This window comes from Gouania willdenowi, chromosome 18 (assembly GCF_900634775.1).
Source record: "Gouania willdenowi chromosome 18, fGouWil2.1, whole genome shotgun sequence".
Lineage (NCBI taxonomy): Eukaryota > Metazoa > Chordata > Actinopteri > Blenniiformes > Gobiesocidae > Gouania > Gouania willdenowi.
The window spans coordinates 2,404,237-2,417,557 of record NC_041061.1 but is presented as its reverse complement, the minus strand read 5'-3'; the positions used below and the strand labels follow the sequence as shown (position 1 = coordinate 2,417,557).

Here is a 13,321-nt window from a genome sequence, read left to right as displayed (position 1 = left end):
TAGAACACTGATTGTTTTCTTTTTTTACAAAAATATTTAAACTTACTCAAAACATATATTTGCTTATATTTCTTAGCTTTTTTATTTGTTATTTTTTATTCACATTTAGTCAATCCATAGCATGGTCAAACAATAAGGAACAGTACAAAAACATTAGCATTTAACGTTGGCATTACACGCAAAACAAATGTAACAAAACATAGATTGTATGTCTGTGCGGAGAGAAGACGTTTTTTCTGTTGAATAAGCGTTTGCTGAGCTTATCAGGGTTTTGCACACATTCAAGTTTGGGCGTGAACTACATGCAGATACCGCTGATGTTTATGTTTATTAAAAAAAAAACTTCATCTTTACCAAAATTGTCCCACAAAACACCAAACGTCATTTAAACGTTTTTTTCCCTCCATTTAGCCCAAATATAGTCGTTGAAATTACGTTATTATTGGACCGTCCAACGTAGTCCACTTTTAGCCCTTATTTAGTCGTTGAAATTTGGATTTTCACCATCAAAATTCGTCCAAATATAGTCGTTGAAATTGAGTTGCTATTTGGCCGTCCAATTTGGTCCAGATTCAACAAATTTGGTCCAATTTTAGCCCAACAATTGTCATTGGAAATAGGATTTCTCATTAGGGGTATAAGTAGCTCAACAAATGGAACCCTTTTATTTGGGCTAATTGGGACCAAATTAGCCAAAAAACAAAAATAAGAAGAAAAGGTATTGTAACAACTTCAAACATAACAGTCCATAAACATAAACCAAAAATACAAATCTGATTCTGGTACAAGTTGACTACAAGATTCTCACAATTAGGTTTTATGTTTTTACATTTACATTTACGACTTTTAATGAATTAACCTTGAGAGCATAAAAAAGGAAAGCTTTTCACTTTTCAACCACATTTATTATAACATAACGAGACGTCTAAAGAAGAACCAGAAAACAACAGATTTTCAACAAATTTTGACGACAAACAGAGGCGACAAAGTAACAAAGTACAAATACTTTGTTACTGTACTTAACTAGTTTTTCTGGTATCTGTACTTTACTTGAGTATTTCTTGACTTGACGTTTTGCTTTTACTCCTTACTTTTTTTAAAACAAACAAATATCTGTACTTACATTTTAAAAATGAGCTTGTTCCTTTTAAGACCTTTGACGTAAACATTTTCAAGTTTTTAAAAATGTTAAACTCAAAGCTGCTCTGGGTTTTATTGAGCATTTACACTTTTTTTTCTTGACACATTTTATTTACACATTATATTTACTATGAGTGCCACCGGTGTTCAGTGATTACATATTTTCCATGTACCAGTTTTCTACAATAAATAATAATTAAAAAAAAACATAGTGTTTTATTATTGAAAGGACATTTGTTTTACGTTTTACTTTTTTTTTTTCTTTTACTCAAGTAAGGGAGCAACTTCAATACTTTTACCATTCATTTTTTTATTTTTTTATTTAAGTATCTCTACTTTTACTTGAATTTGCCACCTCTGCTTTTCAACCATAATGTTGTGGGTGGGGTGTCAGTATATGTTTATGACTTTATAATGAATTAATCTATAAATTAGGATCTTTTTTTAATCTGTAATAACAGTTCTGCCTCAGAAAATGGGTTTAAATTAGTTTAAAAGGTGAAAGCTGCTAAACTATGACGCATGCGCAGAAGCTCAGTCTTCTCTCTCTCTCTCTCTCTCTCTCTCTCTCTCTCTCTCTCTCTCTCTCTCTCTCTCTCTCTCTCTCTCTCGCACGCGCACTTCATTCAGTGTGCGCGTGTCGGTCGCTCCGTGGATGCTCGTGAGGACAGATAAACTTCACTTTCCGGTAAATTCCCTCTTTTTTAACGGGACTTTGGTGGTGTGGGAGATTGTTGTTGCGTTCATTCCAGGGAGCGGGGAGTGAACAGCTGATGCAGGTGCGTTTGTTTTCTTCACTTGAATGATTTTACAGGAACAGACGGTTTATATTAGAAATGTTCTTTGGTTAAAAGCACGTTGTTCACACATGGACGTCACCTGTCAACCAGACTCTGTTCACATTAACATGAATTTTTCTATCTGAGCCTCAGTATTTTATTTAAACTCTCCAGGTGTTGTTTAATTACTGCCATCATCCGTAACACTTGGACTAACTTTATTATGTAAAAAAAAAAAAACAGTTACATAATGTAAATAAGAGTAGCATATTTAACCAACTAATTGATATATAAAATGTTATTATTCCTCTTTAAAATCTTCCTGCATTTCCAATCTTCTCTGTGTATAAAGTGTACTTTTCCACTAAAGTATCTCTGCACAGTATAAGACTCGTGCCTTTTCATTGTTGTTGCACATTTGTGCACATAAAAAGTGTTTCCAGACCAAGAATAACACATTTTTCTTAATATCTGGTCTATCAGTGTTTTATATGTTTAGTTCTTCAACAATGTTGACGTCATGTGTCAGTTTGACTGATTTGTTGGGTCTTTGTCACCAGATTTTCTTTCAAATTCAAAGAAATTTGGACAAAAACAAGGAAACATCCCAAACAAAATGTCACAAAATGGTAAAACTGACAAACAGAAATGTCAAAAGACTCCATGTAATTATCTGTTCTAATACTAATATGAGGTCATTGGGTGGAAAGAGTGAAAACGTCCACCTAAACTAAACCGTTTCCTTATTTACAGAAACACAAAGTTTTGAAAAGCAGGTCATTCTGGATTTTTCGTCTCTACTGTTTGGTTAGATCTTGTTTGTTTTTACAGACATTAGATGAAACACACATTAGAACAAACACAGCCACAGGTTTGTTTGGATTGCAGTTTACACCCATTCAGAAAGGTGATTGTTGGAGTTTAGCTGGTTATTGTCACGCAGACACCTTCACATTAAAATGTTTGCTTTGACTCAACATTTTCAAAAGAAACTCTTCAAACATTAAAAAAAAAAAAAAAAACACTCTGGAAAAATACAACTTTTAACCAACAGAGTGAAAACATTTGCACTAGGAATGCTTTCAAAGTGTAGCATAGAACAGGGGTTCTCAACCTTGGGGTCGTGAGACACTGGGAGGGGGTCCATAGTAAGTTTTCATAGTTTTCTGAACAATTTGAGCTCATTTTTTTCTTATTTTGACCCATTTTCTGCAACGACACCAAACTTGCCATTTTTAACCTATTTTCATCACTTTTTCTTGCCATATTTTTGCTCCTTTTAATGCATTTTTGCTACATTTCTGACACCACTACCTCTTTTTTAACAACATTCACAATTTGTCATGCCCTTTATTTACCAATTATTCCTAACCTATTTCTGTGGTTTTTAAAATCCCATTTCATCACCATTTTTTGCTCACTTTTGGTTGGTTATTTGGTCGGTTGTTCAGTCCATTACTTGTTTGTTTGGGTTCCACCACTTTTCCTACCTATTGTCACATATGTTGACCCATTATTTTCACTTTTAAGCTCTTCAACATCTTTTATGCTTAACCACATCCACCATTTGTCGTCATGCCCATTAACTGCCAGTTTAAACCAATTGTTCTAATGTTGACATTTCAAAAACATTTTACCACTTTTTATGGAAAAACATCTGTATTTTTATCGAACTACTTTTTAACAAACAATATGTTAACAGTTTAGAGTGAAAAGCTTTAAACAAGATTAATGATAAATACTAACATCTACCCAATAATTTAAACTTTACTACAATATAAATGCAGTTTTCTGGCTTAAGTGTCCGCTGGACACGGACATGGATTTTATGTAGCAAATTAGCTTTAGCCTTCATGCATTTATTGTATTTGAGTTTGTGATATTTTTCAGGTGGTTGAACAGATTAGTTTACAAAAACTTAAACTGTTTAATACTAACTAATTAATACTAACTAATTAGGTACTTATCAATCCACTCATGGGGGCGTGTCAACATGTGCAACACGAGCGCCCTCCCCATCTTTTTCTCGACGGCTGCTCACTTCCACGTTAAGTTAACGGAGTATTATAACGTCAACTTGTTGCTGTGAGTCTCACAGGTTGTGTGTGCCGAGCCGACACACACGAGATAACGAGCGCGCGCAGCTGACGTGACCTACGTGTGTGTCCAAACCTGGCCCGACCCGTCTGGTTTCTTCAGATATGACGTTTTTCAGTTATTTTGTGTATTTTTCTTGTAATTTTGCATATTTTTCAGTTCTTTTGTACATTTTTATTGTCCTTGTGTATCTCTTGGTAATTTTGTGTTCATTTTGGACACATTTTGTGCGTCTACTCTTGGGCGCCACACAAAGTTAGACCAATGGACGCATGTTTCTCGTGTTTGATCCGTGACGTGAAAGATGTCCTTGGTTCAGATGCTTCAGCACACCTTCAGAGGAGCTGATCTCTCTCTGGAAGTGTCGCTGAGCCTCAGACCAATGGGGATGATGGGCTCTCCGCTGGCATTTCAGCGACTGTTTGGTGAGGGAGCTGTCGCTATGGTAACCACAGAGGATGCTTTGGCAACTCCTTTTGCATCTTGAGCAACCACGTGCAGTCTATAAAACACAGCCGTGCCCGCCATCGCCCTCCCTGGAGGTTTACAGTCTGTTTCCATAGCAACGGTGCTGTCAACTTCATGGAGAAAAGAACCAACATCTTAACGGTACTGTTGGAATCAGTACTGTGACATTGCTAGTACTGTTGCACTTTGTTACCATGGTAACAACCGTTTATAATTGTTTTTTTTTTTTCAGTATAAAAAACAAGAAAATACAGATGTATACAGAATAGATTGGTATTTTCATTGTCTATTTGTTTTCATTTCCCTCCCACAATCCAGCCCCCCTCCCCCCAAAATAAAAAAAGTATTGTCGTTTAGTAAACATTGCGCGGTATGTGTAAACAGAGACCGAGACATTTCTCAACATTATACTTAGAAATGATTACTGCCGCATTAGGCGTGAAACAACAAAGGAATACGGAGTGTTATAAGGAGGTTTGGAGCGTCCATCTTCTGCAGCGAAGTCTCGTGGGATGAGGAGTTACGAGGCGCCTGCCCAAAACAATGTTCAGTGGAAACACGTTTAAAGCGCGATTATACTTTGTTGCAGAGTTTTTCAGAGATGTAACTCACTCATGACCCGAGGACAAAACACGCGACTAAAAATATAATTTTAGCATTAAGTCATTAGTTATCAGAGACAACGCCTCACTCCTCCTGACTCCAGCTGCCTTCATTTACTAATGACTTCTTGTGTTACTGTGTGAGTCATCGCCGTGTGTGTGTGTGTGTGTGTGTGTACCTGTACTAAGGTGTGTGTCCTCTCCCTCTCTGTGTTCCCTCTTGTGTGAACAAGCAGAGGTCACATGAATTAGTAGTGTAAATATTTGTCAGTCTGTGCTACACTTCTCCAACAGGTTTGTGGCGCGTGTGCGTGTCCAAACACACCATCAGCCTGAACATTACGACCAGCACAGGTGAAAGTAACGGATTACAAGTACTCACGTTACTGTAATTGAGTTGATTTATTTAAAGTCTGTGTAAAGTAATTCTGACATTTTCTTCTAAACACATTAAATAGGTCATAAATGTATTCCTTAAAACATGTACAAAGCCATTCAATCATTTATAATTAATAATGTCATTATGGAGCTATGTTTCACAAACTGTGTTCAGGATTTAATGGGCGGGTCAGAAACCATAGCCGCGTTACGCAACAGAGCCATCATTAGCATAAACCCGACCCTGCTGCTGAAGCACACCAAACTTCTGCGGCCTCCAACGGGTGAAATTTAGCCCCTAGCCAAAAACAAACCACATATTCGGACTCGGGGGGAATAAAACACGTCCACTGGTGCCACATTTTCAATAAAATGAGCACTTTTTTTGCACCGTGATTTTGTTTTCGCTTCTAGCGGGTGCATTTCTGACTCCCCGGGAAGGATGCACATATTCGGACTTCGGAGAAGACCCTTCCGCTGACACCTTGTTTGGCCCGATCCGAGTATCTTTGTAGTTTTTGGTCTTTCACACTGCTCTCTCCCATAGGGTTAGGATTAATACATGGAGGAGGTGGCGCCCTTCCTGCGTGTGGGCATGGATCCAGTGGCTCTAACTGACACGCCCCCAGCATTTAAGAGCAGAGAGAAGTGCTTGTTTTTCCATGATTTTGAGACCTCATTTTATATACTTAGCGATTTCTTTCATCTTTCAAATTTGGCTCAGTGGTCAATGACATGTTTCTGTGGTGTGACAAACTTATAACACACATTTCTGCTTTACACCAACTTTGTTTCGTGTAAGTATGTGGTGCTGTGAGCTGCTGGATACGTCACAATATCACTTCATAGCGCAATAATTTCACTCGTCCCTGCTTCTCCCTCCTTAGCTAATGGTAGCATCAGTGGCTAATCTCTCATCTAAAGGTGCACTGCTGCCACATTTCGGGCACAGTTGGTTATTACATCACATTACAACTTAGATGTTGATGAAGGACCTCCGCCAGGGTGTTTTCTTGTAATCTCTGTGATAAAACGCAAATGACCAATTATGTCGTCAATGGCACTGAATGAGTTAAACTACAGGGGAAACATTGATTTCGGATATCGTCAAAAGATATTGGATGTCCCTGTTTCTTTTGTGTAGCTCAAGAAGTATAAAACGGCAAAATATGTAAATGTATTTCCATCATCGACAAAAATTAAAAATGGTTTTAGCAGCAAACCTACATGCTAACGCCGAATGACTTTGGTTAGCACTTTTCTGCTTACAGCGAACATGGAAGTGCATCTAAATATCTAGCAAATAAACTGCAAACTGTGCAACAGATTTTCAACAATTAATCAAGAAAGATGTCGCGTCAATATTTGTTGCCTAGAAGAATGATTTACTGTAGCATTGCATGCTAACAGTTGTATGCTAACAACTAGGCTTAAATCAACATTGTGCCATCTGTTACACACTATTGCATCTCTTTAACACGTTACTCCTTCTGCAGTTGAAAAACTCAAAGTCTGGAGTTCCCTTGGTTTCATCCCATTCATCCAATCAGAGGCCAGCGTGTGAACGGGGTCAGCTCTGGCTCTTTTTTTACACCCTGGGCCATGGTGATGTCATGGCGTTTTGTTCCATATTCTGTGAACACAGAGAAATTATAACGCACAAACACACATCCTCCACACGGTCAACAAACCGCCATTGTTTCAATTTGTTCTGTTGCCGCAGCAACCAGATGCACTCTGACTGGTTTCCATGGCAGCACCTGACATCTGACACAACGGCTGAAGTAAAAACAAGCCTGCGTTAGTAAAACAGCTTCTTTTTTTTTTTGTTTACAGTGAATTACTTCATTTTTTTTTTAGATTTCTGACACTTTTAAGATGAAGTTAAGATGTTTTTAATGTTACAGCCCACATTTTTAGGTTTGTTTTCATTTATTTTCACACAGTTAGTCTCACTAAATAGCCAGAAAATTCCCCTAAACATCTAACTTTATCTCAAACATTGGTTCACTGAGACTTAATCTACAAATTTAAAATAATGAGTGGAATTTATTACTTTAATACAATGTAAATACAGTCTCCTTTGTAAAATGTAACTGGCCTCTACAGCATAAAATAATCATGTTTCAATAAAAAAAAGTTTTTTAATGAGCAATAGTACTTAGGAATGAGGAACATTTTCCAATTATTTTTAAAATTAATTGTTAAATCTTTTTGAGTTGTTCCCCTAGGGGGTACATGTACATCTGTTTGGGAACCACTGTTCTATTACATTTGTGATTATAATAAATTACTTACAATTTTGAGTCCTATTGTCTGTAAGTAAAGAATAAATGTATTTATTGTTTATAGAAAGATATTAAATGTTTGCACTTTGTATCATTTTTTTAATTTAATTTGTCACATGTGGCCTATTTATGTTTTATTTTATGTGACGTTTTTAATTAAATGAAAACTTTTTAGATCAGATAAACAGTTTTTTTTTCCTCTTTTCTTTTTTTCTGCATTAAAAAAATTTCATATATGTGTTAAAATTGTTTAAACTTTACTAAAAATGTGTCATTAGCTGAAGAAAATCATTTATTGAATGTTTCCTGGTCATAAATGTCTGAACAACATTGTTTGTTAGCATTAGTTTGCTGTTGGGGATTTGATGCATTCAGTGAAAACAAAAGTAAGCAAACAATAAAAACAGCATCAGTTCCTGTGTGTGGTCACGTGATCAACACGGCTGTTATTAACACAATGGAGTCAAAGGTTTGATGGAGGAAGTCGAACGTTCATAAATACAGTTGTAGGATTAAGTTATGTAACTTTTTTACACACACACACACACACCGGAGACTCGTCCCATGTGTGTTAAATAATTAATCTGCGCAAGAATGTTGTGCACTAGATTCCTGTCATACTGCAACAAAGCAGCGAATAAACCTGAGGCCGTCAAACTTTAAAACTTGTGTCGGACATGAACATGTTTGGCTTCCACGCCCCTTTCTTCTTCTTCTTTTTTTTTTTACATCGAGTGGTACAAAAAAAAACCTCCAAAAAACTAATAAAAAAATCTCTCTGATGCATTTGACACTGTAGACCACCACATCCTCCTGCACCGACTTCAGCACTACACAGGTCTCTGCAGATGATACAACCATCATTTGTTCTGGAAAAAAATTAAATGAACTTTTGGTAAAACTACAAAGAGAAATGACTGCTTAAAAGGTGGTTTGATATGGACAAATTATCACTTAGTATTTGTCCCAACCCCAAGGTTGAAAAATCTAGGTTTTATATATATACAAAATAATTCAGAGAAGAGAGGGAATTAAATAAAAAATAAACTTTTTTAAAAACTCTAAGGAAGGGGTATCAATCGTAGTTTGAACCCAATTTTCCTCTCTCTCTCTCTCTCTCTCAAGTACACGTACCCCCATTTGAGAAACACTGGAATCAAGAAATATTAATTTTCTGATTTAATTTGTGTTTTAAAGATGCTTCTGAGGGATCAGCGTACAGTGATGCTATGGGCGTGATGACCCCTCCTCCCCGTTGTTACGGCAACCCTCGCCATGGTCGCTGAGTGCTCAGTCAGCCGCGAGGATGCATGTGACGGGCAGCGCGTCTCCAACCGATGAGCGTTCCGCGTTCCGCAGAGCGTCTTCGTCCGCTCGCCGACCTTCGTTCAAGTTGTCAGACATTGATGCTCCGCCCCCTGCCCCCCCCCTGCTGCCCCCCCCTCCACCGCCCCCTCTGCCACCCCTGCTTCCCGGGGTGGGAGACCCCATGGTCAGCCTGAATAAGAAGAAGAAGAAGAGGGTGAGGAGTTTCTTCTGGAAGCCGATACCTGAGGACCAGGTAGGTTTGACCTGGAAAAGGTACTAGTCTTCAGAACTCAAGTAAAAGTATAGATACTATGGTAAAAGTATTGAAGTTGCTCCCTTACTTTAGTAAAAGTTAAAAAAAAGTACATGCTACTCAGCACCGGATTCACAAAGATCTGAAATAAAGGGTGGTAATCCAGTTGCTTCCACATGCAGAGACAGATGGGGATACACACACGATGTGTCTGTAAATACACACATAGCTTGATGAACCCTCTGATAGAGCAGAATCTGCTCTTTATAGAAGTACAGAGTCAAAAACATCATCACAGGAATGGACGGAACATTAAAATTCCTCATTAAAACCGTCAATCAATTCTTACTGAGGGCTGTGATTGGAGGAAACCCTGCTCCCTCCTCTCAGCTTTTATAGGAGGGGCGGGGTCAACAGTGAAAGTTGATGATGCAGGGGAATCTAAAGAATCCGTTTCAGCCAATATTATATTCAGTTTTAATAGCTGGCGTTCAACCCTTAATGATAATAATACATTTGATTTAAAAGCGTTGATAGAATAAAATACAGTATGACAGAGAAAAGAAGTGAGTGAGTGGTTTAAATGTTAAAGGCTCAGTGAAACAGGTGAGTTTTGAGAAGTGATTTGAAGGATGTGAGGTCGGTGCAGTTGTGGATGTGGCTTGGTTGGGAATTCCATAGGGTGGGGGGCAGCTACAGGTTCTGTGCTTGGTCCTGGGGACAGTGAGGAGGTTTGCACCTGAGGAGCAGAGGCTGTGGGAGGGAGTGTAGGGGTAGTGCAAGGGCCTGATTATTAAGGGCTTTATAAGTGAGAAGGAGGAGTTTTAATTTGAAGCGCTGAGGAACGGGGAGCCAGTGGAGGTTTTGGAGGACAGGGGTGATGTGGTCATGGGAGCGGGTGTGGGTGAGGAGGCGGGCAGCTGCGTTTTGGATGTATTGGAGTTCATTTAGCAGTGTGGAGGTTGTACCAAAGAGGAGCTATTGCAGTAGTCAAGGCGGGATGTGATAAAGGCGTGAATTAGAGTTTCAGCGGCGGGGAAGGAAAGTGAAGGACGAGACGAGAGATGTTTTTGAGGTGGAAAAAAGCAGTTTTCATGATTTGTTTGATGTGGTGGTCGAAGGAAAGGTTATTATCAAAAATGATACCAAGGTTACGCACTGAGAGGCGGGACACAGGGTAGAGTTATCAATGGTGAGGTGAAAGTCAGAGACTTGGGTGAGGGAGTGTGGACCAATGAGGAGTATGTCTCATTTGTTACTGTTTAAGATCAGGAAGTTTTCTTGGAGCCATGTTTTGACATCAGAAAGACAGTTTGAAAGTGTGGAGTGGGTTTCATGGGTGATAGACTTGGCGGAGATGTATAATTGAACGTTGTCGGCGTAACAGTGAAAACGGAGACCATGACAACGAATGATTTGACCGAGGGGGAGGAGGTAGATGGTGAAGAGGAGAGGACCAAGCACAGAGCCCTGGGGGACTCCTTGGGACAGGGGGGCAGTGGAGGAGGAGCAGTAGTTGATGAAGATAAATTGTTTTCTGTTAGTGAGGTAGGGCTGTAACCAGGTGAGGGCATCGCCAGTGATATTAAGGAGAGATTTTAAGCGGGAAAGTAGGATGGAGTGGTTGATGATGTCGAAAGCAGCAGTGAGATCAAGAAGAATGAGAATTGAGAGTAGGCCGGAGTCAGATGAGAGGAGGAGGTTGTTGGTGACTTTGAGGAGGGCAGTTTCAGTGTTGTGTTTGGTGCGGAATCCAGATTGAAATTGTTCGAAAAGGTGATTATTGTTGAGATGGGATGTGATTTGTGAGGCAACAACACGTTCCAGGACTTTTGACAGGAAGGGGAGGTTGGAGATGGGTCGGAAGTTGCTCATGATGTCGAGGTTGAGACCAGGTCTTTTGATGATGGGGGTTACGGCAGCCGGTTTCAGTGATGAAGGGATGGAGGGAAAGGTGAGGGAGGAGTTGATGATTTTTTAGATGAGATGGGAGATGGTGGGGAAACAGTGCTTAACAAAGGGGGATGGGACAGGGTCAAGTACGCAGGTGGAGGTTTTCATGGTGGAGAGGATTTTTAACAGTTCAACTGGGTGGACAGTTGTGAATTTGGAAAGAGAACGAGTGGTAAGAGGGGCGGAGGCAGGTGAGGAGTGGGGGGGGGGTGAGAGAAATATTTAAGGAACTCTAGAGGGTGTTAATTTTTGATTGGAAGAATGATAGGAAGGAGTTGCATTTGTCTGTGTTAAATGAGTGGGAAATGTTGTCACACGGTTTGAGGAGTTTGTTGACTGTAGAGAAAAGAGTCTTTTTGTTATTGGAACTGTTGTGGATAAGGTTAGAGTAGTAGTCAGAGAGGGTGGTGTTGAGGGCAGTTTTATATAGTTGAAGGTGATCAGAGTAGGCTAGGAGATGGACTGTTAAACCGTTTTTTTGTGGAGACGTTCAAGTTGACATTTGTGGGTTTTTAGTTTTCTGAAGTCGTGGTGTACCAGGGGGCGGTGTGTGTAAATGAGACTGATTTGGTTTTGGAGGGGGCAAGTTGGTCGAGGCAGGAGGAGAGGCAATTATTGTAATGATTAACAAGGTCTGTGGGGTCGTCAGAGAGCGGAGGGGGGGAGGCAGAGGAGTGGAAAAATCATGAGGAGAGATGGATTTCAGGTTTCTAAAACAAATGGTTCGCTTGGTGGAGGTCTATGGTGATAGCCAGATGATCGGAGAATCAGAGGTCAGTACTGGAAAGTTGCCGGATGGTGAGACCGGTGGAGCACACTAAATCCAGGGTGTGGCCATGGGTGTGTGTGGGGAAGTTGACTTGCTGAGTGAAGTTGTGGCAGTCCAGTAGAGCAAGGAATTCAGAGGCATGGGGGCAGTTGATGTTGTCCAGATGGAAGTTGAAATCGCCGAGGAGGAGAATGGAAGGTGAGATGGGCAGTAACTCTGACATTTTACAACTAAATACACAAAATTAAAATGATTTTACTAAAATGTTAAAAGTTGGACTAGGATCAATAAACTGCACTACTTAATACCCAAATATACTGTATATGTAATCAGCAGAAAAAAGTCAGTTTGGAGTTTAGTTACTCTTTAAGTACTGTGTGTGTGTGCGTGTGCGTGTGTGTGTTCCTCAGGTGAAGGGGCGGGCCAACCTGTGGACTCAAGGCCACGTGCAGCAGAAACACCAGATCGACGTCCGGACTGTGGAGGAGCTGTTTGGGCAGGATGAGCGTCAGTCACATGCTGAGACTCCGCCCACCAAGCACAGGAGCTCCTTCAGGGAGGTTAAAGAAGAGGTGTGAATCAGGGTTGGGCTCAATTACAATTACGTATTCATTTATCCATGTTCAATTACAACTCAATTGACCAGCATTTTTTTTACCAATTACAATTAAAATTACAATTATTATTCTGCTTCTGAAAGTCAATTACAATTACATTCTCAATTACTGAAGTTAAATTACAATTAAGCGCAATTACCTAATGTTAGGAAGCAAAAGCTCCCTCACAAAAAAAAAACTCAGGATCTTCACCTTCCTTGAAATCAGGCATTCTGGGCTCTGTCACATGAAGTGCTCCACCCCTGTTTGAGCCTTCAGGAGGGCAATGCTGCCAAGTTGATGGCGGTGCAGTTTTATTTCTTGGAAGACGAAAAGAAATAGGATTGTCTTTCTGAACAGCCTGTTCATAATGTTCATCATCCAACTCAGGCAAATACCTCGGCATCCTCTCACTTCTCAGTTGCTTAATTTGCTCAAAAAGTATCGTCTCAGTCTTTTTAGAGTTTCGCATAAACTCTATCATTTCATCAAAAATGCTTGACTCAGGATCAAAAGATTCTTGACTCACAGTAGCATCTGAAGTCACTTTCGGCCTCACCACCGGTTGTAGATCTTCCTCTGCAGCCATGGCTCCTTCAGGTGGTGGCCCTGGCTCCCTCTTCTTGTCACTCGTGGTCTCCCCCGTCCTCTGCTTGCCATTTGTTCAGTTTATTAAGCAGCTTCTCAAGG

At 39.8% G+C, this 13,321-nt stretch overlaps 1 protein-coding gene across 3 annotated transcripts in view; it reads left to right on the top strand.

Annotated features, from left to right (window-relative positions):
* The first annotated feature begins 1,754 nt into the window (after positions 1 to 1,754).
* LOC114480675 (FH2 domain-containing protein 1-like) overlaps positions 1,755 to 13,321 on the top strand; it is a 29,615-nt gene continuing 18,048 nt past the window's right edge. The window contains exons 1-3 of one of the 3 annotated variants that reach the window (XM_028475049.1): positions 1,755 to 1,828; positions 8,950 to 9,313; positions 12,446 to 12,607. In XM_028475049.1, coding sequence (XP_028330850.1) covers positions 9,059 to 9,313; positions 12,446 to 12,607 — 417 coding nt within the window. In that variant the 5' untranslated portion in view covers positions 1,755 to 1,828; positions 8,950 to 9,058. Of the gene's footprint in view, positions 1,920 to 8,949; positions 9,314 to 11,581; positions 12,234 to 12,445; positions 12,608 to 13,321 lie in introns of those variants that run through there. The other 2 variants (XM_028475050.1, XM_028475052.1) reach the window with 2 other exon arrangements.